This window comes from Rhizophagus irregularis, chromosome 31 (assembly GCF_026210795.1).
Source record: "Rhizophagus irregularis chromosome 31, complete sequence".
In the NCBI taxonomy this organism is placed as follows: domain Eukaryota; kingdom Fungi; phylum Glomeromycota; class Glomeromycetes; order Glomerales; family Glomeraceae; genus Rhizophagus; species Rhizophagus irregularis.
Window position 1 is genome coordinate 551457 of NC_089459.1, and position 27960 is coordinate 579416.

At 27.9% G+C, this 27960-nt stretch overlaps 7 protein-coding genes across 7 annotated transcripts; 1 reads left to right on the top strand and 6 right to left on the bottom strand.

Moving 5' to 3' along the window:
* Positions 1-166: 166 nt before the first annotated feature.
* OCT59_022222 (uncharacterized protein) lies at positions 167-1066 on the top strand (the record flags this gene model as incomplete). Its single annotated transcript, XM_066144681.1, has 3 exons — positions 167-198; positions 314-546; positions 611-1066. The coding sequence occupies 3 exons, from the start codon at positions 167-169 to the stop codon at positions 748-750; spliced, it is 405 nt and encodes a 134-aa protein (XP_066006118.1). The 3' UTR covers positions 751-1066.
* Positions 1067-3577: 2511 nt separating this feature from the next.
* On the bottom strand, positions 3578-3835 carry OCT59_022223 (uncharacterized protein; the record flags this gene model as incomplete). Its single annotated transcript, XM_066144682.1, has 1 exon — positions 3578-3835. One exon carries the CDS (start codon positions 3833-3835, stop codon positions 3578-3580), a length of 258 nt encoding a protein of 85 aa, XP_066006119.1.
* Positions 3836-6859: 3024 nt separating this feature from the next.
* On the bottom strand, positions 6860-7240 carry OCT59_022224 (uncharacterized protein; the record flags this gene model as incomplete). The annotated part of the gene is made up of 2 exons (XM_066144683.1): positions 6860-7036; positions 7112-7240. The coding sequence occupies 2 exons, from the start codon at positions 7238-7240 to the stop codon at positions 6860-6862; spliced, it is 306 nt and encodes a 101-aa protein (XP_066006120.1).
* A 1968-nt stretch (positions 7241-9208) lies between these two features.
* On the bottom strand, positions 9209-9511 carry OCT59_022225 (uncharacterized protein; the record flags this gene model as incomplete). The annotated part of the gene is made up of 1 exon (XM_066144684.1): positions 9209-9511. The coding sequence occupies one exon, from the start codon at positions 9509-9511 to the stop codon at positions 9209-9211; it is 303 nt and encodes a 100-aa protein (XP_066006121.1).
* Positions 9512-17513: 8002 nt separating this feature from the next.
* On the bottom strand, positions 17514-18875 carry OCT59_022226 (uncharacterized protein; the record flags this gene model as incomplete). The annotated part of the gene is made up of 7 exons (XM_025314255.2): positions 17514-17529; positions 17611-17730; positions 17871-17955; positions 18026-18054; positions 18140-18267; positions 18336-18429; positions 18508-18875. The coding sequence occupies 7 exons, from the start codon at positions 18873-18875 to the stop codon at positions 17514-17516; spliced, it is 840 nt and encodes a 279-aa protein (XP_025185679.2).
* A 1614-nt stretch (positions 18876-20489) lies between these two features.
* Positions 20490-22547, bottom strand: OCT59_022227 (uncharacterized protein). The gene has a single exon (XM_025331579.2). It carries the CDS (start codon positions 22390-22392, stop codon positions 21679-21681), a length of 714 nt encoding a protein of 237 aa, XP_025185680.1. The 5' UTR covers positions 22393-22547; the 3' UTR covers positions 20490-21678.
* Positions 22548-24596: 2049 nt separating this feature from the next.
* Positions 24597-27959, bottom strand: OCT59_022228 (uncharacterized protein). Its single transcript, XM_066144685.1, has one exon. The coding sequence runs from the start codon at positions 27740-27742 to the stop codon at positions 25694-25696; it is 2049 nt and encodes a 682-aa protein (XP_066006122.1). The 5' UTR covers positions 27743-27959; the 3' UTR covers positions 24597-25693.
* Position 27960: the final 1 nt, after the last annotated feature.

Consider the following 27960-nt stretch of genomic DNA (forward strand, 5'->3'; position numbering starts at 1 on the left):
GGCTATTAATTATCTAAACATATGATTTTGTCACGTTTCTTTTGTAACACAATTAATGAGCATATTAAAAATTACGCAAATCAATTACCATTTCGAACTACTTGTGCTATGCAAACAAATCTGACGCAACAACATCTACATTATGTAATATAATTACGCCATAAAAATGGATCTCGATTTATACAAGACAGATAAAAAGTCACAAATCATTTGGAAAGAGATCAACGGATCACATCTATGATGTCATTTGGAAAATTTCATTCGTATTAACATAATAATGCATTAATAATAATAATCATGAAATAAATTGGAGGCAAGTTTGTCTTCAAAAATTAGTAACACGAGATGGCAACATTCTACGAGAAGAACGGAGGCTGCATAGAGAAAAAAATGGTGTGCAGCAGGTTGACCCTGAAGATATTATCACGTGGATCACGTATATTAAAGAAGAAAAACCGCGAAAACGTTCCGATATTTCAGACGAGAAGTGGAATGAAGTGATTGCTAAAACGGACGCCTTGCTAATCGTTGATAAGGATAAAAAAAGTACGTGTATCTTGATCTAATACAAATGCTTAACCATGTTAAACTCAAACTTAATTATTGCTAGATAAATGTTCCGGCGAAAAAATGATCGATACGAGAAATGATATTTGCAACATAATTGGAATGTGGTACAATCTTTTATTAAAAACTTACAATACCCACTTACCATATAATAAAAGATTCGTGAGTTGTATGAGGAAATGACTAAAAACAAAAGTGTTGAGGGGAGAGTTTATGTTTTAGCTAAAGATCATTATGGGATGACAGCTGATGAAGTGGGATCATTATTTGGGTACAAATTCAAGCGAAACCGTACTGTTCACAAAAAGTCCCTAGAAAAGGGTAAAACTAAACCAGTACTTTCTCAGCAATTGCAAAACGCTCTCGAACTATTGCAATTAGTAACTGATCAGCCATCGGATTTTCCGATAGCATTTTGAAAAATGCGCAAAATGGGTGTATAGAAGTAGTTAAACTTTAGTTTTTATTTTCTAATAAATATACATTTGATATACGACTATTTTATTGAACGATTAATTTCGTGCGGTTCTTTAACATTTTTGTTTATTCTTATTCTTCGTTAAAATTATAAATAATTGATCGTAAGGAAAAAATTAAGGGGACAAAGCTGCTTGGGTGTTTTGCATCTGCTTCGCACAATACTGTTAACTATATGTATAAAGAGAATGTTGTAACTAGTAGCGGAATCTGTGCTCAAGGTCCTCCTTCCATTAATTCAAAGGCTTTACTAAAATATTCGACAGCTTTTGAACCTTCGTAGGCTTTACGAAATGCCTCCCACATAAGTTCGTCCTGTTGATCCTCAGACAATATTTCTCCTTGTGGCGCGTCAGGTAAATCATCACAGTTTTCATTATCCAAATCATATTCGACTTGCCTCGGTAATGATGAGATAGCTTCCATTGCCATATAAAGTAATTCTTGCACGGTCTGATCATGTTTATTACGTCCATTTACAAGAACATCACGGTAAGATAACTTTGTGTTATTATTCGTTGGTATAAACTCGTTTTTTTTGTCTTTTCCTTTAATAGAAATGGTAGCTTCATCTTTGCTAGACTTTTTCTCCACACGAACATCATTTTTATCTTCAGTTTTCCCTTCAACAAGAAAAGAACATGTGTCTTCAGAAGGACAAGTGGAAATATAATTCATCATAATATAATAACAATCCAAAAAGCTATTTAATACAATACAGATAATTGTAGCAACATACCTAAGTTCAATTTTTCATTTTCATCACATAATGTATCATTATCGGTGTCAGAGTCCACTACACTATCATTATGGTTGATAATCAAATGTCGGTTTAGCGCATCAAGAGAACAAAATCGCGAGCCAGTGCAAATTGGACACTAATATAAAAAAGTCACACAAAAAAAGTATCAGGTAGTGTTGTTAAACAGCGCAAATAAACTATTGGTATAACATCGCAGCAACTCTTGTCGCGAAACAAACCACGCCAATTGATAACACTATTATCAGGTAGATATTTGTTTGAAATTACCTTGAATGGTCTTTGACGAGAGTGTCTATGTAAATGTTCTGCAAATATAACAATAAATTTAATTTTTACGACATCAGCGGAACTAGTAAAGTCAAAAGTACTTGACATATTTTTCTATACCTTCTAATTTAGTAATACTACTTTGATGCTTATTGCAACCTTCCCACGGACATATATAAATTGGATCTCCTATAGATGCTCTGTTGCAAGAATTGATGTCGTGTTCGTCGATGTGCTTTCTAAGTTTCTCCTGGGTTTCGAAATGTTGTGGTTTTGAATGAGAATATAACCACTTACAGACGAATGGCATCAGATTAGCACTTTCAGTCATGGTAGTATGGTAGATTATATCCAGAAAAATATTTTGAGTGGTTGATATGTTACACAGTTGCCTCGTGCTAACCGGCCGATGGACGGTAAGTTATTCCAGAAGTTGATTCGTGAAGGTTAATAGACTTTCGGATTATTTAGAAGATATTGGGAACGCATACGTCTGTGAATTCGAATTAGATCCCTTAGCTGACTTCTACTATCCGGCTCTAATTCCACCTTTATCTATCCTAGCTAATAGATCAGATATTCGTAAAAAGATTCCTATTAGTGTAGAATCTGCTGTTATGGGAGGAGTGAGTCTATTTACTCTAGAAAAAAAATAAACGATCTTCACTCCAGAATCTAATCCAAATGAACTATTCCATTGATAACTTGACTACGTTAATAGGAATAACTTGGGAGCAAGAAGAGATGATATGTCTCTGCTATTCGATTTAGTGTTTTATCGCCAAACCCTGTGCTAAAATTTAAATCTAAATGGGCTATATTTGGGAATATACGCGAAAAGCCATTGAATTTTTTATCTGAAAGTGGATAGTAGTTCAAAATTTCTAGATGTGTTAGATTTAAGCTATAAACCGGCTTTTGCCTTTTACATACTATTTTCATAAATTTTTTCAATTGAGAGTGGCATTTATTCTTCCACTTTAGCTCGATGCGTTTCCACAGAACAGGAGCACCGCATCTGTACCACAATCGGGAAACAAATAGAGTGATAGAGTGGGATAGAGTGACTTATCTACTGCTAAGAAATGTAAAATATGTTCTAGTAATTCCTGTATATTAAAAATACTTGTATGCACCATAAATAATATATGCTGTATCTTTAATCAAAAAAATAAATTTTCTGGGTTGGATCAGACTCCCAGATATCCACTCAGCTCAAAGTAATTGAACACGCCTACAACTCCATCCTGTCTTATGTTCTTAACAGTGATTAAGCCAGTGGCCCTATCATATGTGTGTTCATATTTGACCGGATTGCATAATGGCAAATACTGCGTGGGGTTAGTAGTGAACTTACCCATTGTCTTGCGCCAGTTATTCCTTGATTTTTTAGCCATACTAATAATTTATCTGATTCAATTATCTTTGATCAAAAATATGCAAAGTGCCTAATTCATCTCTTTAAACTACCACTCGCTTAACCTTTCTTGGTTGTGTCCTACTTTATTGCTTAGCCAAAGGCGCAAAAGCATGAGGGACAGCCTTTTCTTCTCTTACCCAGTACCCATAGGATCTCTCAATTATCTCAACCGAATCAGAATCTTCAGAAAACTCAGACAAATAGGCAGAACCCTTACTTTTTTCATTAATCAGTATGGGAACTGTTTTATGTATTAAGTCAATCACAGTCTCCCTATCCACACATTCATCCAGTAGTTGTACATATAGATCTTCTTTATTTCTTTCCAATCTTCTTACCATCTTTTTAAAGCTATTATACTCAGAATGATAATTATCCAGTTTTTTCTCGAGCTTTCAAATCTGTCCAGAGAGTGCTTTATATGCTCTTGCATTCTGCTCATCCAGTTCAAATAACCAGGCTGTTTTCTCTGTACCTCTGATTTCTTTTTGCTCCTAGCTATACTATCAGATAAATGCTTTTGATCGGTTAATTCCATTCTGGCCATTTTTGTGATATTTTATATATGCTAGATCTTAGGCGAATGAAAAAATAAAATTTAATAAATGTTGTCTAACTCATCTATGTGATTAGTTTTCGTCAAAGAGCTTAAATGCCATTGCCTAATCATAAAGCTGTCCTCTTTTTCAAAATTGACTATAGTATAGTTTTGCGCTGGGGAGGCATAATTGTCTGGCGAATATCGAAGGGCTTGACTGGCGATGCTCATGCATAGCTTCTGATAAATTCTTCGCACCATTCAATATGACCGCAAATACTGCCCCTAATTTGCGCAAATAGCTAGAAAGAAGTGGTTTACCAGTTTCAGGAAGAAATCTATCTTTTTTTCAAAAATGTATTAAACTATTTACACTGGTCAAAAACCAATATATCAGGTAGTAGATATGTATCAGATATGTACCCGATATGTGTAGTATTAATGCAGAAAATTGGGTACCCGATATGTGTAAGATATATGTAAATATATATATCATATACATATCGGGTACCGATATGTATATGATATGTATATGATATGTAGACGATATATATATTTACACATATCTTACACATATCAGGTACCCGATTTTCTGCATTAATACTACACATATCGGGTACATATCTGATACATATCTGCTACCCGATATATTGGTTTTTGACTAGTGTTAACTCCTGGCACTTCTGGATCTCTCAACTGTCCATAAGAAATTGCATTCTGAATCCAAGTAAGGCATATGGGCTGATTTGTTTACTCTGCATTAAAAAGAGTTATTGATTGATTTTCACAATTTTTGTTACTCAAAATTGTTTTGTAATACCAAAAAATCATCTGATTGATGATCACTTAACTAAATAATAAGTTGAACAAAAATTTACATTTGTGAAACTTAAATTATTAAATGTAAAAGAGCTGTGAAAAAACTCATTTCACTAATAAAAAACTCATTTCTCATATATATGGAATTTTTAACATATATTATTAAAAAGTAAGTATATTTTAATAAAAAATAAAGTAAAATAAAAATTTATATAGCCTTAGTAGCTATAAATGTTTATAAAAGTATAATAAAAATATCATATAAAAAATGGTATCATAATAGATATTTTCAAACAATAAAAATAATTATTTTATGTCAGAGTTTGTATTACCATCTTTAAACGCAAATATATCAAGATTCATTGATCTGTTTTCTATAATTTTAGGCTCGTTGGAAGCTCTTGTTCTAGACTTTATAGGCGAAAAAAGAGCTCGCCAATTGAATCATTAGATCCAGAAATATTTACATTTAAAGTTGAAGTATGAACTTTTTAACATGCTTAAATGCAAATATCTTGGGATTCACTGATCTATTTTGTATAAATTTAGGCTCTTTGGAAAGCCCTTAATCTGTTCTATATGAACGAAAAAAGAGCTTGCTGATTGGATCACTGGATCTGGAGATATTTACGTTTTAAGTTAAGATATAAATTTTTAATATATATAGTAAGTGCTAAGAATTATATTAATTTAAAAGAAATATTTACCAAATTATAGTATAATAACATTAAATAAAAATTTTTTAATACTCATTCCCAATTTACTGTATATTATATAGTATTTTGTATAATAAAAATGTAATAAAATTAATATTTTAATTAAAGGTAGACAAATCAGTCCATATAGAGAAGTTTAGCCCGCTCTTCATCTCTTTTTAACGATCTAAATATCTGAGGATTATCCTATTGGCCTCAGTTTTTTGTGTATTCAGTTACACTTCCATTAGATATGCGCAAGTCTTTAATTTCGGTGGGACGGATGCAGAGCATTATTATTATATCGGCTAAGGCTTGTACATCAGATGTGTTAGACACATCATAGAAATTGAGTCTCTTCTTAACTGATTCTAACGAAAAGTAATCTGAAAAATCAATCCCTTTATTTTTACGTTAATCCCTATGCTTTATTTGAATTTTATTAGATACGCAGGTTGTATCTTTGTTTAATATAGCAGAGATTATCTTTTCTGGGCATTAAGTCACAAATTTTATTTTTCATTACACCATTTGGAGTTTTTGCAACTCTCTTCAGAACTTACTAAGACGGGATGTTGTGGCGATAGGATTAAGGGATGTTATAGTTAAAGCTTTGGCTATCGCCTTTACTTCTTTTTCACTAAGATTATTTCGAACAATACGCTAGACTATACTTTCGATGGTTTCTCTGTCTGGGATGATGTTGAATATTTGGCATATATTAACTTTCCCTGTTTCTTTGGGAATTACCTGACTTTTACTTCAGCAAATTTTCTAATCAGGAACTAATACAAACGCCTGCTCTTTACTAAAACTATACCCTTTCTGAAAGCGCTGGCGACCCTTGTCTCTTTTCAGTTTATCTGTCAAAAGCTTGAGTAATGCTAGGACGTGCTGGCTAAGTTCTTCATTACTCATATTTTTATTGAGTTTGTGCTCTGCAACATACTTTGTTACAATCGTGGACATAGCTGTGTAAATATAGGTTGTGAAGTAACTACTAGATTTTGCGTAATTGTTAGATTATTATATATCTGAAAAACTTCAATTCAAAAAAAAAATATTCTGACAATTCTCTATATGCAGACCTCACTTATAATCGGTAAAAAATAATAATAATAATTTAGATTTATATATCGCCTAATTGTAAAGAAAAAAAAAGACCCTCTTATTCAAACACCTTATTTATAAACTGGCTTCTTATTTGCTCTTTACCAAAGCATACCATTCTCCTGGAATATACTTACATTTTTTTGCCATTCCTCATCAGTATCAAACCATGAGGATGTGAGTCCTTTATCTTCAAATTCACATCAGATAATCTCTTCGCCTATTAATCTTTCTCGTACTGTCATTTCCATATGTTCTTTGGGGTCTTCTCCACCCTCTTTTGCATAACCATACATTCGTGTATCTATTTTCATTTTATATTGAAATGCGGTAAAATCAAGCCTGTCTTCTTCAGTGATGGTTACAAAGACATCTGGATCCTTTTCAAGTTCGACTGCCTTTTTTCTGAGACACTCTTCTCACTAAGCTCTCGACAGAAGTATAGCAGATAATACTTCATTAAGCTTGGGTAAATTGCGCTTGACACTTATTTCTTTAGGAGATAAATTCACCACTTTGTTGCTAGATTCGTTAAATTTGGAAGGCTTATTAACTTTGGACTTATTGATTAGTGACTCAGGCATTTTAGAAATCTCAGATATGCCAGATATTGAGGTGACTGCCTGACTGGAACTTTGGCTTACTCTGATACATAATCAAAAAGGTCTTGAGTCGAATCACCCTACTTATCTGCCTTTTTATTTTTATTAGTATTAGGTGGAGGCGTATTCTTTTCTGGAAGAGTCAGGATTATTTTGGAGGAATGATTTCTGGCATATTGAATATGAGTATATTTGTGGTCTCATGAGCCAGCAATTCATTTTGAGGTATATCAGAAAATTCTTCGATATTACCTAAACCAGATTCTTGGAGCTTGACTACGATCTTGAAGCAGTCAAGAATATACTGATATACTCTTATTTTATTATTCTATAAACATGTCCGATCAATACTAATTAGTGAAAATTTCTTACCATCGACTTTACTAATTAATGGCTTTTTTTCATTAAACCTGCACTATTTGAGATAATTCTGGTATACTTTTTCACAGCCAAACCTGCTAATTTAATTTTCAGGCCAAGTTGTAATATAATTAATTATAAATCGAATAGGATTAGAAAGTTGCTCTCGTATTGTTTCTATCTTTATCTTAGTTGCAGGAATTTTTCCTGAACTCCAATTTGATAAATCACAGCTAAGAAGATATGACATGACTACTCTAAGTGCATTAGCCAGGTGCATCAGGATGGTCTAGAATATCCTTAGCTGATCAAAATATGGTATATTACCTCTACAGCATGCAGAGACATTAAAACAAACTATACAAAAATCACTTATATTTATTTTGAGTGGTGCATCCTGATTGCTTGTAATTATATACCTAGCATAATTATTTATTCATATAGTTTCAAGGTCTTTGCGTTCTATAGTTACCATTCGTTTTGTTATAAGTGATTTGAGATGTCCATTAAATCTATACCATTCCCACTAGACATCCCAGTCTTATTTATTATAACAATAAGCTTTCGAGCTTGAATGGCACTATTAAATCGTCCAAGAATTTTTTCCAAATCTGACGTTGTGAAATGGAAGTATAACCCTAAGACTTTGTCACCAATAAAGTCAGTAATAATATTTTTTCTGCACTATTGCAATGTAGATTTTAGTACCAAAATTGTTCAAGGCTTATTTTCTGGCTTCTGCACTAAATATGTCTACCAGTTCCAGATATACTCATTAAACTCTTTGTTTTTATCACAAATTACATTCGATATATACCAGAGAATCAGATCTATAATTTCTTTATTAATTTCTATCACTGGTTTAGCCAAAAATCCTAAGAAAAGGTTAAAGAACTTTGTATTGAGAGCTGGAGTATTCAGTGAATACAGTAGAAAATTAATATTGCGGTAAAGGATTAGACCCTTAGTAACTGCCCGATCTATTAAATTAATTAATTTCACTGCCTCACCACCTAGCTCAACTAAGTTAACTTCATACTTGGCAAAATCTAGTTTTGACGCCATATCAAAATATAGCCCACCATTTGTATTTTCTGTTTTGAGCACCCATAATCTTAATGTTACCTGAATACAAATAACTGTTACTTGAATTGCACCATAAATTTTATTGCGAGAAAATTTCTGCCCAGATATGCATATATCAATTAGTTCACCTCACGTGAAGCAATTGTTGAGATCTGAAATTCTGGATTGGTCTAGTTTTGTAAGATTTAAAAGCTTTTATTCTTGATCCAAAGCAGTTTCGCTAATAACTTACTTTACTGAAGGATTTCTCATTCCAGAATTTCGTTCATGATTGGCACGATGACAATAAAATCTATATGATTTTTTATTTCGTAAAATATATCCATTATCACTAGTATGCTTCTGTTTACATAATGGACAGTCTGATGGAGAGTTATGTGTTAATAAATATATTATTTGAAGAAAATGAGAGAGTATAGCTTTTGATAGAATTATCTCTGGGTAATATTTCTATAAAATCAAATTCAGCTTGAATGGTTTTACTACTTATATTATTATTTTCCTTCAGGCATCTGGTTCTGAAATTGCCAAAAAAGGACTATCAATGACTTTAGAATCATCATTAGGTGAACAAATCATGAAGTCAAAGATAGTTCTATCTTTTGGACAAATAGCTTTTTTTACACGAATGTGTTCCTCTGTTTTTTCATTGTATTTGGGTGATCCAAACATTCGCAAAGAGAAAGATTTGAATGAACTTATATTTGCTATGTTATTGATAATACTTTTTTTCTGCAACTTCACTGGAAGTTTCTTACGAATAAGTTTAGTGAAAACTGAAACCTTAGCAATATTTGGAAGTCTCATACCAAAAGTTAAGACATGTAGAGATATTTTTTTCTCATCACTACTTTTGGCAATAAATATAGTTTCTTTATCCCATTTTGGAGAAATTTTTAGACAAGTATCTCTAAAGGTACAACATAATAAATTTTTCGCCTGTTTGTATAAAAGCTTGGGAATTATAGCATCTAATGTTTCTATAGGCAAGTCAAAATTAATGATAGGATAGAGAGACTCATTCCCATCAATAATTTTGTATAAGAAATGGCCTTCACGTTCTAAAAGTATGGCTTCGATACCATCTGTATATATGCCACCCAAATTATTTTGGACTGCCGTAATTATAAGTAAAATCCCAAATTCAATTATGGCATCCCAAATTATTTTGGCACTTTACATAGTAAATTATATATAAACTGAATGAATTATGGCATCCCAAATTATAATTATGGTATCCCAAAATAATTTGGGCAGCATATATAACCATCTGCATTATCTGTGTCTAGAAATTGCCTTGGCCTAATACTATCATCACAAATTTTATAAAAGTATTCACCTATATCAGAAGCTTTAAAATCTTGTTTATATGGGGCAGAGATATCAAGGAATTCTGAAAGCTCAGATTGGGTTATGGTATTTTTTTTTCAGAATATGATAACTAAGTATACCATTTCAGTATAATACTTCAACAAAAAAGTTTAAAATAAAAATAAATATTATTATAGACATCAAAAAGATTAACTGACTGAAGGAAGAATAATATTAATGGGCGGTAAATACATTTGCCAGTATCCCTCTGATGAAGGAATAGTTTGTAGGAATGGAAGTATGTGACCAGAAGGGTGTAGTATTCACTGGAAAAGATGCCAGTGATATGAGCTCTATACAAACAAGATGGATGTGTAAGACTGACAGCTTCTAAATATAGGTTTTGTAATTTACATGTAAATAAGTGTCATTCAAAAGCAAATTATCACTGGAAGAAATTGGATAAAATGTTTCAGGATTAGCAGACTCCAGAAACGTTAGGAGAGGCTCTCGATAGAATGAAAATGCCTAATGCTATAAGTTAGCCCTAATGACTTATCAAAAATTTTGCCCCATGAAAAATTTATAGGGACTATACATGAAACTGAAATTGGTTAATTTTGACCTCCGAAATGGTTGAAATAGTCAAAATGATTTTGACTTGGACCTCTCTAAAAGTCGAAATAGTCGAAATTACGTCATAATCATATGATTTTATAGTAAACAATAATATTAAAATTCAAAGTTAACAAACTCCACATCCAGTGATTCAATTTTTATGACCTTTACATGGTTGGATTCAGCTTATCGAGAGGATTCTAATGATATGTATTTCATATCTGTAGCATAAATATTGACGGAGTTATTCACGTTTAAAATTTTATATTAAATTATAATTATAAAAATCACATGACTATGATGTAATTTCGACTATTTCGACTTTAATTTCAACTTTTGACCTTCTCAAGTCGAAATATTTCTACTTTTGGGCTTTAATTTCAACTTCATGTATAATAGGGATGGTAAAAAAACTTAACAAGAATGCCGTTAATATAGCAAACTGGAAATTTTAGAACTTTGGAAAGGCATTTTTACTACTTGTTCTTAAAAACTCTATGAGCTCTATGAATTTTCGAACTCTTTACCTTTTTTTTATTTTTTTTATATATATATCATATATCAACCATATATCAACCATCAACCATATACATGACTATATTTGCCCAAATGGTATACTATAGAAAAATTTCAATTTTTTTTCTAGAACTTTAAAATTTCTTAGAGTTGATAGGGTTCTTAAGGATAAGTAGTAAAAAACTCAATAAAACAAGTTAAGAAGCCCAAAAATGATATCAAGATTCAAGATTATCCTTAAGAGCGTCCTCAAGAATTTTTTTTATAGGGATAAAGAATTTTTATAGGGACACTCAAAAAAATAGCATATTCATTACTTTGACCCAGATTGAACTATGATTAGGCCTCAGAAGTATCCCACCAATATCCCTCGAAAGTAACGAGAAAGTTGTGAGAAAGTGATGAGGAGGTGACAGGAAAGTGTCCGGAACTGAAGGCACAGTAAAATTAACAAAAATTTCGGCCAACACTATTCCATGGTTTTGGCCAGATCATTGAACATAATAATTTGGCATCCAAACTAACATATAAGTAGGATCCCACTTACTTATAATAAAGGTCACCGTAGAAAATTAGCTCTTTACTAATAGTTTTTACCTTACTTTTTTCTTAAATTCTATTGGTTAATTAGCTAAAAAGGAAAAAAATCATAACAATGTAACATAAAATTTCCTTTTATAGTAGGATCTGCAAAGAATTTTATATATGATTTTTACCTTAGGCCTGGGGGTGACCTATCTTATAAGTAAGCAGGGTCCTATATAAGTGGTCTGAAACTGGCGAACTAATAGAATCTCTCTAGCTCCCCACCAGTTTTCTAATAGTTCCATGACACTACTATGGCACTATCATGGTGCATTATGTCACCAAGTTAGATCCAAATTATGAGTTCCAAGATCGGCCGGAATTATGGCATAATGTCAGCCAAAATTAATCACAAATTTACTGCACCACCCGTTACCTTTTTTTTTACACCACTTTGGCATCTAGAAAGGCAACCAAAAAGGTGCAAATTCTTAATATAGATCTAGTATCCAAACTAGCATAGAGGGCCGGCACCCTCATTATAGAACCAGGTATTCAAAGACGACTGGAAAGCCAGAACCAACAATATAGATTTTATTATGTAAATGGATTAGGAACAAGAAGAAAGCAGTCACTATTAGATCATGACATCACCATTAAATTAAAGCACTACCAGTCACCATTAGACTATGAAGATACCACCATATTATACAGGAAACAGTTGAAACAATGTCATAAATGCAAAGGAGCTACCCATAAGTAGGTTATGAAGTCCCTATCAGATTATGAATAATAGGTTATGAAGTTAATACCAGATTATGAAATTAGATTATGATATCACCGCTATATTATGAAGTTACCAACAGATTATGAAATTACTGGTAGACTATGAAGTTACCAACAGATTATGAAATTACTGGTAGACTATGAAGTTACCAACAGATTATGAAGTTACTGGTAAACTATGAAGTTACCTATAGACTATGAAGATACCTATAGACTATGAAGTTACCTTCATAACCTAGGCCAAGTCGCATGTGACTTACATAACATAATTATGTTATGTAAGTCACATGCGACTACTCCACGTGTAAACTTGCAAACCTTTACATGAAACCAAAAAGATCAGGACATCCCAAAAATTATAATTTGGGAAAGCCATAATATTCATCAGTCGCGAAATTAAGAATGTTGATATATCAATATTAAATAAAAACCATTTGGACGATGAAATATATTTTAATTTCACTAAAGTTTAGCGTGACAATAATCACGTGGTACAGTTGGTACTATAAAAAAATTTACAAAGCGCATTATATATATTATATAAATAACCCTTTATCAGTAGCGTAGTTTTACTGTTAGAATAGTGTAGCCCGGAGGGTGAGGTCCTTTAGACATGATCTTAGATCTAGTTTACGGGATTTTTAACCACAGCACTCTTAATTGTATAGTTATTCACTAGTAATAGTTGTTTACTTCTTTTATGTATTTGTCATTGGTTACTCCTCTCTGAAATAAAATAAAAATAAATAAAATAAATATATATTATATAAATGGTTTTAAAATCGGAAAAAAATTAAAGATGATACTGATTGATGTTATTAATGTCCACTATTGATATTAGACTCGATTGATATTAAATTCGATTTCACCTTGAGTTTGAATTTTTTGTGGATAAAGAGTAAATTTGTACAGTCAGCTATGCATACATAAAGTGGGACATAACGAAGGTCTATTAGAAGTTCAATTAAAGAGTATGAGAAACTTGGATAATATTTAGTAAGAAAATTAGAATTACAGAATAAACACAAGTGTACATTCGAATAATTACTTGCAATAACGAGAATTTAAAATAACTGTATATATTAATTAAGTGTATTATATGTTAAAATACAATTGCAAAAGTTTCCATTCATTCATGAAACTAGCAATAATAATTTACCATTATAATTCATTAGCAAATAAGTTATTCCCCAAAATTTATGATACTTCAACGTATTGATTGATCATTATAAGCATTCATATGGTTAAATTGATAACTGCTGAAATTCGATTATCATTGTAAGCATTATGGTTAAAAGCTTGTTCTCCTTGTTCTCCTACTGACCTACTCGATCCGAATTACCGAGTATACCGATGACCGAGTATTCCGACAATTAATTATTTTAAAAGGTCGTGACCATTCTAAATTATTATTTGTTTAATATTCTCATTATACATAATTGCAGATATAAGGTTAATTCCGTTAATTCCGTTAATTACAGACTTTTTTTTATTACAGATAAGTACAGATAAGATAAGAATTAAATATAATAATATAAATAACAAAACAAAGATAAATTAAATTAAATAATTTTCGTAAAAAATTTCTAGAAAAAAAAAAAAATATTTACAGTTTTTTTAATGCTTTTTTTTTCAATGGATGGAAAATTTAAAACAAAGGGGGGGCTTAAAAAAAAAAAAAAAGACTGCAAGTCTGCAACTCCTACATAATCCAATCATTGAACCGGTAATTACCGGTTAAATTATTATTATATGAGAAAATCATGCGATAAATAATGTCGTCCTCATATTTCTGCATATTTTATCTCGTTTTATGATTTTCATAAAAAAAAATTGATCCGTTAGGACTTATTCCAATTTTGGTTTACATAAAAAACTCCCTTTATCAAATATAAATAAAAATTATTGGATTTCTAAGATTAACTCTTTCAAAAAATAAAAAATTTAACCAGTTAGGAGTTAGAACCTTTGTTTAACAATAAACCTTTCATTTTTTTTTTTGCCAAGAAAAAAAAATTTTGTATTATTACTGGATGATAAAAATGTATGTATAAAATTATTAATTATTTTAAAATTTCTCTCTCTTTTTTTCCCTTAATTTTTCTTAGTAATATGAAAATGTATCAAACCAATGCGAAAATAAAGAAAGAAATGAAAGAAAGAATTTTTTTTTTATAAAATTCTATCAATCATGTATAATGTTATTTGATCGAGAAAAATTATTCATAATATATTATTTACTTTTTGTTTGCCAATTTGGACTTATTATCAAATCCTAAAATCATATAAAATTAATCCGAAATTAATGTTTACTTTTTTATTTTCCAATAAAAAAAAATTTGGATTATTATTGGACGGTAAAATAAGTCACGGTAAAATATTAATTTATTATACTTAATAAATCGATAAATAAGTAAAATATTAATTTATTATATTCACTTATTAGACTATAAATCGATAAATAAATAAAATATTAATTTATTATATTTACTTATCGGACGATAAATAAATATTAATTTATTAATGCTTAAAATTTCCCCTAATTTTCTTAGTTATATGAAAACGCATGCGAAACAAAGAAAAGAATTTAGAATTTTTTTACGAAATTTATCGATCATGTATAATGTTGTCATTAAAAAAATATTCATAGGATAACCCTCTATTTCACTTTTGTTTTCCAATTTGGTTTTATTATTAAATTCTAAAATAAAATTAATCCGAAATTAATGTTTTAAACTTTGTTTTACAATAACTTTTTTCATTTTTTTTCATTTTCTTTTTTCGCCAATAAAAAAAATATTTAAATTATTATTACTGGAAGATAAATGTAAACAAGTCACGATAAAATATTAATTTATTATGCTTAATTTTTTCTTAATTATGTATAATGCCATTGACTGAGAAATAAAAATATTCATAGGATATACACAATTTTTATAAAAGTGAACATTTTTGTTTGCCAATTTGGATTCATTATCAAATCCCAAAACCACGGAAAATTAATCCGAAATTTTGTTTAACAATAACTTCTTTCATTTCTTTCATTTCCTTTTTGCCAATAAAAAAACATTGGCGATAAATAACAAAAAATAAGTCACGGTAAAATATTAATTTATTATGCTTAAAATTCCCTAATTTTTCTTATGAAAATGTATCAACCAATACGTAATGAAGAAACCAAATCATGTATAATATCATTTGACCGAGAACATTTGACCGAGAAAAAAAATAAATAAATATATTCATAGAACATTATTTTTGTTCAACATAATAAAAGTGTTTACATGCTTACATGATTACATGCGGCTTACATGATTACATGAGCTTTACATGCTTTTACAAATGGAATGGACGCTCAACATTGTTTGTTATTATTGTATAACCCTTCCCTTAACGATAATAATTTTACTTGTATAATCAGTTTTTTATCTTTTTTTTTTTTTTATATGAATGTTTATTTATAAATAAATATTATTTAAAACTAATAATTTTAAATTTTAATTTAGTTTTTACGGTTTTACCGCAATTAATCGCATATCGGGTATGAACATTTTTGAATTTTTTTATTGAAATATATCTATTTGTAAAAAAAAATATATATATAAAATTTTTATTATTTATTATTTATTATTATTTATTATTATTATTTATTATTATTTTATGTATATTTATCGTTCATACATTGGAAAACCCGATACAGTTAACATATGTATTCTTAAAAAAAAAAAAAAAGATAAAAACATCATATATACAAATATATATACTGTATATAAATATTTCATATATATAATTTTTTTTCTTTCGGTCTTCTGCGATCATAGATTAACTATAATTGGTGTAATATATTTTTCTTTTGGGTATGTGTAACTTGTCATATTATTAACAATGAAGAGATAATGACTTTTGTAATAACTTGTTTTTTTCTTAAAAAAAAAATGATCATCAAAAGTACCTTCTTTTTTTTTAGCTTACATGCCAAATGATGGTACAAAATACAAATGCCAAAATGATGGTACAAATTATTTAATTACCTGAAAATTTGTCTTACCGTCACACACGATTACTCAAAAGTACTGGTACTTTGCCTCGTGTAATAACACGCGAAGATATTAGTGTAACATTTTTTTATTATTTACGCGGATATGTACGATATAAAGATATACTTTAATTACGTTAATTACGTCAATTACGTTATGGTTCGGTTTTTTTCGAAATTATTATCATGTTTTATCATCATAAATAAATATACTGTGTAATTACCATAAACAAAACTTAAAATACTTAAAATACATATCGTTATTTATAAATTATTAATTAATTAATTATCTATTAATCGCGATAATCGCGGACCGATTTTTTCACGAAACGATTTCTAAAGGAAAACCTAATGAATATCTATCGTTGTGTTATAAATACAATATATGTTTAATTCGTTTAATTCAATTCGCAGTTTTTAATGCAATCAAAACAAATACACGATGGACATTTTATTGATTGGTCATTTACAAATTACTTATTTGTTTCTTACATGTACATAATACATGTACATTTGATTATCACAGTTATCACTGTTAGAACGTGTTAAAATTTACGAAGAGAGACTTTTTTCATTTTTATTTATGTGACAAGATGGTTATTTGTTTATAATACACGGAATAGGAGGAACAAAGAAAGAGGAGAAGAGAGAGTGAGGTAAAATGTTAAATGTAAAGTAAATAAAGTAAATGTAAAATAAAGTAAATGTAAAAAAGTAATATATGTATATATTACTGAGAGAAAATTTATATACTGTATATAATAGATAGGGTAACAATTTTTTACAAAAAAAAAAAGTGATATAAAGAATGTGGGATATTTATAATTTACTATAAAAAAAAAATACCGTAATATATGAAGTGATATAAATTACTATAATATTTAATATGTACAAAATGAGTGTAAATGTATATTTTTTTAAGACTATTTTAGGTTTTTTTTAAAAATTCAAAATAGTAATGATAAACATTTACGTTTATAATGATCGAAAGGAAATTTTTTCTATGTGATGATTAATCTAAGTGTATAACGGTCTAACATTAAAAAATCATATTAATAATTATAAACTTGTTAAAAGAAATATTGTATAATAAATTAACGTTATTACAACTTACAATAATAATCTGTCTCCCCATTTTTTAACTAGAAATCTCCAATATTTCGGGTTTGTCTTCAAATTTTGACATCCCAATGATTCGTACAACTTTAATTGTTCTCTAAATCCCAAATTCGGACTACGTGAAAAAAAAACATTGTAAGTAAAACATTGTGAAATCTCGTGAAATATCGTAAAACATCGTGAAGTATCGTGAAATATCGTAAAACATCGTGAAGTATCGTGAAATATCGTAAAACATCGTGAAATATCGCTTACCAGATTACGGCACGTTTTGACTGAACATGATTAAACGCGTCATCATATGACATCTTGCGAGTTTTCATGATATAAGCGATCATAACTAAAAAATAAAAATAAAAATAAATAAAAATATATTTACATACATATTTACATACATATAAAATATATACCTGTTGGGCTTCGAGAAATTCCGGCTTGACTAATATAATAAAGTTTAAAAGTTAGAAATTATTGAAATTATTTAAAACGTTTTTAGAAAAAAAGACGGAATATTATATTTTTACCAATGGACGAGAATATTATTTTTTTCTTCTTGTAAAGCCATTTGAATAAATTTATTTGTAGTATCAAAATGAGTAATGATATTTTGAGAAGTATAATCGCGAATGGCAATTACTTTATACGTATAAGACTTTTTAAAAAAAAAGAATTATGTTAATATTATATTTCGATTATATTTCGATCATATTTAATAAATACCTCTGGATAAGTTGGATTGGATCCTTCGGTAATGGAGAGAATGTGAGTGATATGATGATCTTCTAACCAGGTTTTATCATTAGCAGCCATTTGACTTAATTAAAAATTAAATTAGTTTTTTCTTTGATAATCAAATATTTTAAACTAATAAAGGTTAATAATAATAACTTACGTTCCCAAATAAACTCTAGGAAAAATTTCGGAAGCAAACATATTTTCTAAATAAGCATTTTGATGTTCGTTCATTTGAAAATTTTCTTTTTTCCATGAAGCAACAACGCTCCAACCCGATAAATTTACTAAATTATCTTGTTGTTGTTGTTGCTGTTGTTGTTGTGTTGGTAACGTTGTTGTTGATAATGGATGTTCGTTTAATTTCTTCTGTTCATTATCAAAATTATTCTCGTTTTTTATCGGTAAAGTGAATGATGATGTTTCATTAACATTTTCAGAAACTATTAAATTAGTAGTAGAATCAGATTTGTTATTTGATTCACTTTCAACTGTATTACTGCTTGAAATGTTTTCTTGTTGATGCATGTTTTTTTAGGGGGGATTTCACACGTTAAATTTTTAAATTTGATTATTTAGATTATTTAGATTATAAATCTCCTAAATCTTAAATCCCCTAAGAAATATTGTTGAACGATAGTGATACCTCGTCTCCGATACACGAAAAAAAAAGAAACAAGGAAGGAAAAAGAACGTCAAAAAACAAAAAAGAAAAACGAATGAGAATTCATCTAAAACAATTATTATTATATATATATATTATTTTTTTTTTTATTATCAATATCTTAATTGTGCGTTTTTTATTTCGATAAAGGAAAACTTGTCTATGTATATATATAAAAAAGGTTCTTTATATCGAAGGAGAATAAATAAATAAATAAATAAAAAAAATGATAAAAATATATATATATATATATATATAAAATATATAAATATAAAAATAAAAAACAATAATAATAATAATAAAATTTTTAAAAATTTGTAAAAAAATGATAAAAAAAAAAAAAAAATATTTCTTCTTTCTTATTGTGTATATATAAATATGTTGTGCGTAAAAATTTTTTTTTTTTTTTTTTTTTTTTTTTTTTTTTTTTTTTTTTTTTTTATATTTTTATACATTTTTATTCTTTATCTTTTTTTATTTTATATTATATTCTTTTATCTTTTTTTATTTTATTCTTTTTATTTTATTTTATTTTTTTTTTTGTTTGTCAAAATAATGGACAATCAAAATTCCGGTTCTTTTTATTAAGAACACGTGGGTATATTATTTGAACTTTATAAACTCTTTTTAACTCGTTGATCTATTTCAATCAAAAAGTTTATGAATGAACCATGCAACGTTATATTTTTTTTTTAAAAAAAAAAAAAAAAAAAAATTTTCTCAATAAAAATATATTTATCCTCGTACATAAAATTTTTTCTTTGTTCTTTTTAAACATTAAAAAAAAATCTTGTTATAAATCTTGTTTTTTTATTGGACTCGCATATGTTACACGAGAAACATTTTTGATGGATTAATAATGACTCTATTTAATTTTATTTATATAGTTATAATACATAGTTATAATATAGTAATATAGTTAATATAGTTATAATACATGGTTATAATATAAGCTATAATACATAATTTATAATATAGTAATATAGTTATAATACATCGTTTATAATATAGTTATAATATAGTTATAATATAGTTATATATAAAAAAAAAATTTTTTCAAGAAATTTGATTTTTTAGAATGTATAGAAAAGGTTAGAAAAGTTTAGAAATGGGTAGAAATGGGTAGAAAAAAAAAAATTCGTACATAGTTTACATAGTTGGAATTATCCATAAAAAAAAACACTTTCAAAAAAAAAAAATTCAAAAATCATATGTATCATACGTCCTCAATAAAGATAAAAACTATTACAAAACTTTATTATAAACTTTATTTATATGACGTGTTACAAAAATGACATAATGACTTTTTTTGCACTCATTATTTTTGACCAATCATATTATTCATAAATAGGTTGATAAGGAATGAACAAGGAAAACCTTTTATATAACAAATTTAGAAAATTTATGAGGCGCAATATTGTAAATGCCCTTTTTTTTATGAAAGATTTCGTACGCGGTACGCCGTATGTTATGTCGGTAATGTGTCAAGCATATCATTAATGACCTTAGCGTAAAAAAAAAAATGCAAAATGTACTTTTATTATACAACCTGCGCAAAATGAAAAAAAATGTACTTTCATTATACCACCTGCGAAAATGTACACCTGCGCTTTTATTATAACACCTGCGCAAAATGTACATCTGCGCAAAATGTAAATGTACTTTTATTATATACCTGATTTGAACAAATTTCACTTTAAAAGTGATCAAATTCCGAAAGAAACTTTTTTAATCTATCAATCAAAACGAAAACGAGAATATTGTATGTACATTTGCCACATTTTTAATGTGAAAAAAAAAAAACGCGAAAAATATATTTATTTTTTAATAAATTATATAATATATATACATATGTACGTATATTATATTCTATTTTTATTATATTTCTTTTTTTTTTTATTACTTTTAAATAAAAAAAAAAAATCTCTCTTCTAATATTATTTAATCTATTTTTTGATTTTTTTTTAAACTAAAATTACATTAAAAAAAAATTTCTTTATTTCTAAATTTTTTTTTTTCGTTTTTAAAAGAAAATTCCCCAATAAATAAATAAATAAAATAAAAATTTTTTGTTTGAAAAAATGATGATGAATAAAAAAAAATGCTTAAAAATGTTTTTTTTTTTTTGTAAAAAATGAACGGAATCGTTAAAAAGTTAGGGATTTAACGATTATTTGTTCATTTAATGCAATGAAAATTGTGTTGAATTGTGTTTGAATGATAAAAATGTGAATTGTAAAAAATGTTGAAAAAAAATAATTTCTTAAAAAATGCTTAATGATAAATGATTTTTTTTTAAAAAATGAAAAAAATTGTGTGGAAAAAATATTAAAATTTTTTTTTTTAAAATTCTAATAATTTCCTTTTTTATATGTAATGTGTGTTGTAAAGGGAGGAAATCTTCTAAAAACCGTCAAGAGAAAAAAAAAAAAGAAAAAAAGAAAAAAAAGTCCTTTGCAAATTCTATAAAGTTATATATTTTTGTACAAAAAAAAAAAATTCAAACAAGTCTATATTCTATTTAACGTGTGTGTGTTATATTACAAAAAAAATGTTTGTTTTTTATGAGAAAATATGAGAAAAAATGCAAAAAAAAAAAAAATTGTTTCAAATTCCAAAATTCCAAAATCCGAAAATAAAAAAATGTAATTATTCAATAATTTGAATTCAATTATTTCCGTTAATTTTTGAGGAAGTTGTTTTAATCAATTTCCTATATTTTTGTTTTAAACCGGCACCAAAAGTTTGTTTGGTACGATTATTTTTATTTGTTGAACGAGTAATTCCACGAAAATTAACACCGGATGAAGAAGAAGAAGAATAATCAGAATCTACACCTTCACTTTCTTCACTCGACATTCTTAATTCAGTATTTCCAGCTTCAAGTAAGAATTGATTGAAACTACTTGCTTGCATCAATTCATATACTTGATTCCTAACAGGGTCAAGTATTGAAGGATGATAATTATTATATTGAAAAACATTAGTTAATAAATCATCTCTTGTTACTGAAAGAATATTGATTTCTTTTGGTGAATTTGGTAAAATAAATGTAGTAATTATATCAACAAGTTTTTGTTTAAGAAATTCCATATGAGCTGGGGTATCCCCACGTAATGAAGCGTCATCAAAATAATAATCTTCTGGAACTTCTGGTATATCGGTAATGTCTGACATTAAAAGTGATGTGGCGGAATTATTGGAATTGAAATAATTTGATGCATAATATCGATATCTTTTAACTGCTAAATAAAATTCTAAATTTTCCAAACAAAATGTTTGATCCAAGAATGTTGCAAAATCATCTAATGAATATGGATATGATGTTTCATTATTGAGAACATCTGAAAGTGTTGGTTTAGTTTTCGCCAGCGAACGCATATTTATCAATTTATAATGTAAAAATGTAAAAATGTATATATATATGTATGATATCTAACAAAAATTATTAATTTATTATTTTTAATTTTTTAAATTTTCCTTTTTATTTTTTTTTTTTTTGTAAATTATAAATTTTTTCTTTTTTTTTTAATTAGAAAAAAAAAAGAAAAAAAAAAAAAAAAAAAGAGAAAAAGGAAAGGAAAATTTAAAGTTTTTGTTATTTTCTTTTTTCGAAATCTAGAAAAAATTTATTTGTTTTTTTTCCGAGGGGAGTAAAAGTTAATGAAATTTGAGGAGCATATATATAGTTTTTTTTAAAAAAAATAAGGGGTTAATTTACATCATGATGAACACAAATTATACCAAATAATGTATCACAAAAAGAACAAAGATGGTAAAAATTTATAAAGTTCTAATCATGCAGACAAGGAACAATACAAACAACAAAAATCCTTTTTTCTATTCTCCCTTTTTTCAAAAAGAAACAAAGAAATTTCTCCTTTTACACAAAAAATCTCACCAATTTACAAATTAATGTACTAGTACGATTTTCATATCTATTCTTGGTAAAATCATCGCACATCATATAAAAATATTTTGATATACCTTGATATACCAGGAGAACAAAAATTTTTTTTGGGCCGTTTTTCATTATGGGTAATAAAATGAAAATAAGGATGATGAAAAAAAATAATAAATAATAAAAAAAGAAAGAGTAGAAAGAATAATATGACTAAAAAAATAAAAAATCTTCAAAATTTCAAAAAATAATAAAAGAATAGACAAAGGGATAAAAAATGTAAAAGACAATAATTCTTTCATGTCTCCTTTAGTATGCAAGATGTGCTTTTTTTAATTTTTTAATCTTCAGTGTTAATCTTGAGTGTGTGTTTATCTTCAATGTTGATCATTCTTAAATAATAATTATGGCATGCGTTTAATTAGTCACCTTATTAATTTAACTTTATTTGATACTTATAATAATATATCATTATATTTTTGATGTTCTTTAATTAAGACTTAAGAGTACTATATTCGTACATCTTCGTTGTTTAAAAATGTTTCATCTCCGGTAAATCTTGGATTACTAAGTAATTGTGGCGGTAATAAAAGTGTAAAAGTGTCATTGAAAGTCATCATAATCATCATAATGATTATGATGTGATGTGATTGACGTACCAATGTTTATAAATAATATAAAATTATATATAATTGATATATATAAAAGATATATAATCGATATATATAAATGTATATAATTGATATATATAAATGTATATATAACACATAACAAATATCCGAAGTGGATTTCATATGGATCATATCATATAGGAATCCATATAGATTATTCGGCAAATTTCTGATTAATTTCGGCAAATTTGGATCCGTTTTTGATACAATCTTAATATAACAATATCATCGGTTATATAGATAGTATGTCATCGGTTATAAAAAAACTGTCATATAAGTAAATATCCGATTAAATCCAAATAAATTTATTTAAAGAATTTTACATATTTATTATATTTATTTATTATATTTATACAATTAAACACAATTTATACATAATTTTTTTTTAGAACCAATCATTTCATCCCATTTATTATTAGAAACAATGTAAATCATTTACAAGTTTGATTACAGTGCAAAGTATTTAGTGTATTTAGTGTAATTTAGTGTAATTTAGTGTATTTTGTGTAATTTAATATTTAATTTTATATTTTTTTTTTATCGAAATATATAATAAATTAATGTTGTGATTCCATTGGGGGTAATTGAACACAGTTTCGAAATAAAATATCGTGAAACATTCATTCATTTTTATCATTCAAATAATTATCATTTATAGTATTCACGTGTTCTAAATTGAAACATTTTTAAAAATCTAAAATTAAAAAAATTCTTTTTTTTAAAAAAATTTTTTTAATGTTTCAAAATAACTATTGTGTTCGATGTGTTCGATGTAGATAACTTAAACTTTATTATAACAAGTTTTAATTTTTTTAACCAACCAAATTAAGAAATATTTACATATTTACATTTTACCTTGCATTTTTTATAACATGTGTTCATGCTGCAATTCTAAAAAAGTGTTGATAAAGAGAGAGATTTTTTTTATGTTAATCAAATAATCAGATGGAGAAATTGTTTCATAAAAAAATATAAAAAACTTTTAGTTTTAAACATTCTTTTTTTTTTTATTTTTCGTTTTAATAATAAAAAATTTTGAATTTTTTTTCCTTAATTATCCTAAAAGTTATCTGAAACACAATTTTTTCGCGTTTCTTGAACCGTATTATACGCATTACACGCATTTACTCTAGTTGAATCGATTGGATTTTAATTAAAAAGTATTTTTCAAGTTTAGATTCAAAATTATACAAGTTATACAAGTTATACAAGTTATACAAGTTATACAAATTGATACAAATTGATACAAGTTAATAAGTTAATAAAAGTTTTTAACTCTCAAATTCAGTTTGATTTTATTAAATGAGGTCAATGAGATTGATGTTACTATGATACAATGATACGGTGATACGGTGATACAGTGTTTACAGTGTTACAGTGTTTACAGTTCACGCGGTTCATTTTGGGTTTTTCATGTTACAGTCCTGCTTGACTTTAATGAAACCGTGAATAAGTTGACGAAATCCAATGGCCAGATGGGACTATGGGAGATGAGCATGGGAGATGGAAAATGGATAATGGAAGTGTAATGGATGATATGGTTCTGTTTATGAATTTTTTGATTTGTGTTAAATGCGGTCATGCGATCGTGAGGCGGCTTTGATCCACGTGATATGATGTAATTTTGGCAAGAAAAATGGCGTCAAGCCAAAATGTTGTTACCCGTGACAATCACGTGATATTATACGCGACCGATAAGAAGTTAACACAATTTTTTTAAAAAAATGATCATATTTTAAAAAATAATACAAGGTATGCTAAAAACAACATTGAAATTTTTTTTTTCCCGTAAATTATATACATAGAAATAGAACATTGTGGAAGAATGAAGGGAAGGAATTATTTACGAAATGTTGAATGATGAAACAATATGTAGGAATTAATGGTATGATGGTATGATGGTATGATGGTATAATATGAAAATATAACGCAGGGGGGTGATTTTTTAAAAAAAATCCAACTCTAGGGGAGAAAAAGTACTTGGAAAAGAAAATAATTTTCAAGTTGTTTTTTTTTTTGTTTTGTAACGGAATTTTATAACGGAAGTCCTTTTTTTTTTAAAATAAATAAAAATATCTAAATGTCTATTTCTATTGAATATTATTACTATTTACGCATTATCATCTTCATCATCGTCGTCATCATCGTCTCCTTCTTCGTTATTATTATCATCTTCATTATTATTTCCTCCTTCATCTTCGTCATCCTCTTCATCATCTTCACCTTCTTCATCTTCATTACTCTCTTCTTCTTCATCTTCACCTTCTTCATCTTCATTACTCTCTTCTTCTTCTTCATAACCCTCTTCATCATCATCATCATCTTCATCTTCACTCTCTTTTTGGTCAGGGTTTGAAACATATAAAGTCCCGAATTGGTATGGTATATCATCAACACTGCCTTTGGGTTTTATATTACCACTTACTCTTAATCTATCTTTTTTATTTACAGGTTCACTATCATCATCAAATGTATCAAAAGGAGATATATTTGAACCTTCACTTTCAGGAGAATATTGAAACATTTCTGGTTGATCACTAAATGTTACTTTCCCAACACCTGAAAATCTGGTAAAAGGTCCAATATTTCCAATACCTCCAGCACCTCCAACACCTGAAGCAAATGAATGTCTATTAAATGTTCCAGAACCTGAATTATTTGAATATCTATTATTATTCATTGTCATTGTATGAGGTGTTGATGGACCTGTTGACGGTGACGTTGGTATTGAATAATTATTAACTAATCCTTGAGCAGATTGAGTGGATTGAGTGGAATAATGTTTATCTCTCTTGTTACTTCTACCCAAGCAGAGAAAAGCTGGACGGGGTCTAGTAGGTTGTTGTGGTTCAGCTGATTGTATAGGATTTGATTCATATGGATGACCTACTAAATGAATTCCAGCCCTTATTTTATAATCATCAATAAGTTTATAAATAACATACCATATTATTATAATAAATAATATACCACAAACAACTGCTAAAACTATTATTACTATTAAATAAATCCTTGTAGTATCAGCATTATTGGCGTTATTCTTACGATTAATATTAGGATTAGTTATATTTTTCATTGTAGTAAAAGAATCATCTGAAGGTAATTCCATAGGAACATATTGAGTATCCCAAGACCAATTAATTATATTTAAAATATAAATACTTGAATCAATTGTAGAAGAATCAGTACTACCAAATGCGACTATCATATTAGCACCTACAAGAGTTGCAGTATGACCACTTCTATTTGGAGGGGAATTTGTTGTTTCCTGTTTTGACCAAGTCCAAGTATTTGTATCTAATATAGCTACATCACCATATAATTCTGATCTTGATACATCGGTACCTCCATAAATTATAATTTTTTCATTTGCAACAACGGAAGAAAATTCCCTTCTTGGTAAAGGTACATCACCAGTAGCAGTATTAACTTCCCAAACATTATTTAATAAATTAAATACATAAATTACATTCATTCCTAAAGGAGTATTACTGACAACACCACCTAATATATACATTTTATTTTCTATAATTGAAGCAGTGTGACTTCTTCTTAATCCAGGAGAATTACTTATAGAAGGAAACCCATTCCAAGTATTTAAATTAATAGTATTTAATTCCCATAATTCCGAGGTCATTAAAGCTTTTGGGCTACCAGTCCATTGATCGACATAACCACCATAAATTAACATTTTTCCTGAAGGGCTAGTTACAGCGGAATGATCATATCTTCTATTTGGACCATTTGGTAATTTTAGATTTGTGAATTCATCATTAACAGTATCATAAACGTATAAACTACTAGTAAGAGCAGTTACAGGATCATCCACACTACCACCAAATATTATTATTTGATCATTATTTGGACCACCTTTTACCGCCGTATGACCTAATGCTTTTGGTACTCCTACGGTATCAAATGAGAACCATTCAGGTTGTAAACTTGTAAATGATTTTGATACATCTAAACTTAGGAACTCTGTTGCCAGAACATTTCCTAACGTTCTACCTCCAATAAAATATATTCTTGTACCTACTAAAGTAGCAGTATGTCCCCACCTAGGTGATATATTTGTTGTTAAGATTGGAGCTCCTAATATTAAATTTAAAAAATTTAATAAGAAGAATATAAAGTATATTATTATTTTTATCACAATCATTTTTATATGACCGTTTTTGTGATAGTCGAAAAAAAAAAAATATTTTTTTTTTGTAGGAGGAGGGGGAAAAAAAATTATTTTTTCGTATGAGTTTTGTTTGATAAAAAAAATAATAATAATAATAAATAAAAAAACGAAAAAAAAGTCGTTTCCGTCAACCGTCACCCCTGCGTTGGTGAAATGTTGGGGGGGATAAAAAAAGGAATGTATTAAAGTCT

Coding starts and splice junctions, on each gene's coding strand:
- OCT59_022227 (XM_025331579.2), bottom strand. CDS start 22,392: ATGCGTTCGCTGGCGAAAACTAAACCAACACTTTCAGATGTTCTCAAT.
- OCT59_022228 (XM_066144685.1), bottom strand. CDS start 27,742: ATGATTGTGATAAAAATAATAATATACTTTATATTCTTCTTATTAAAT.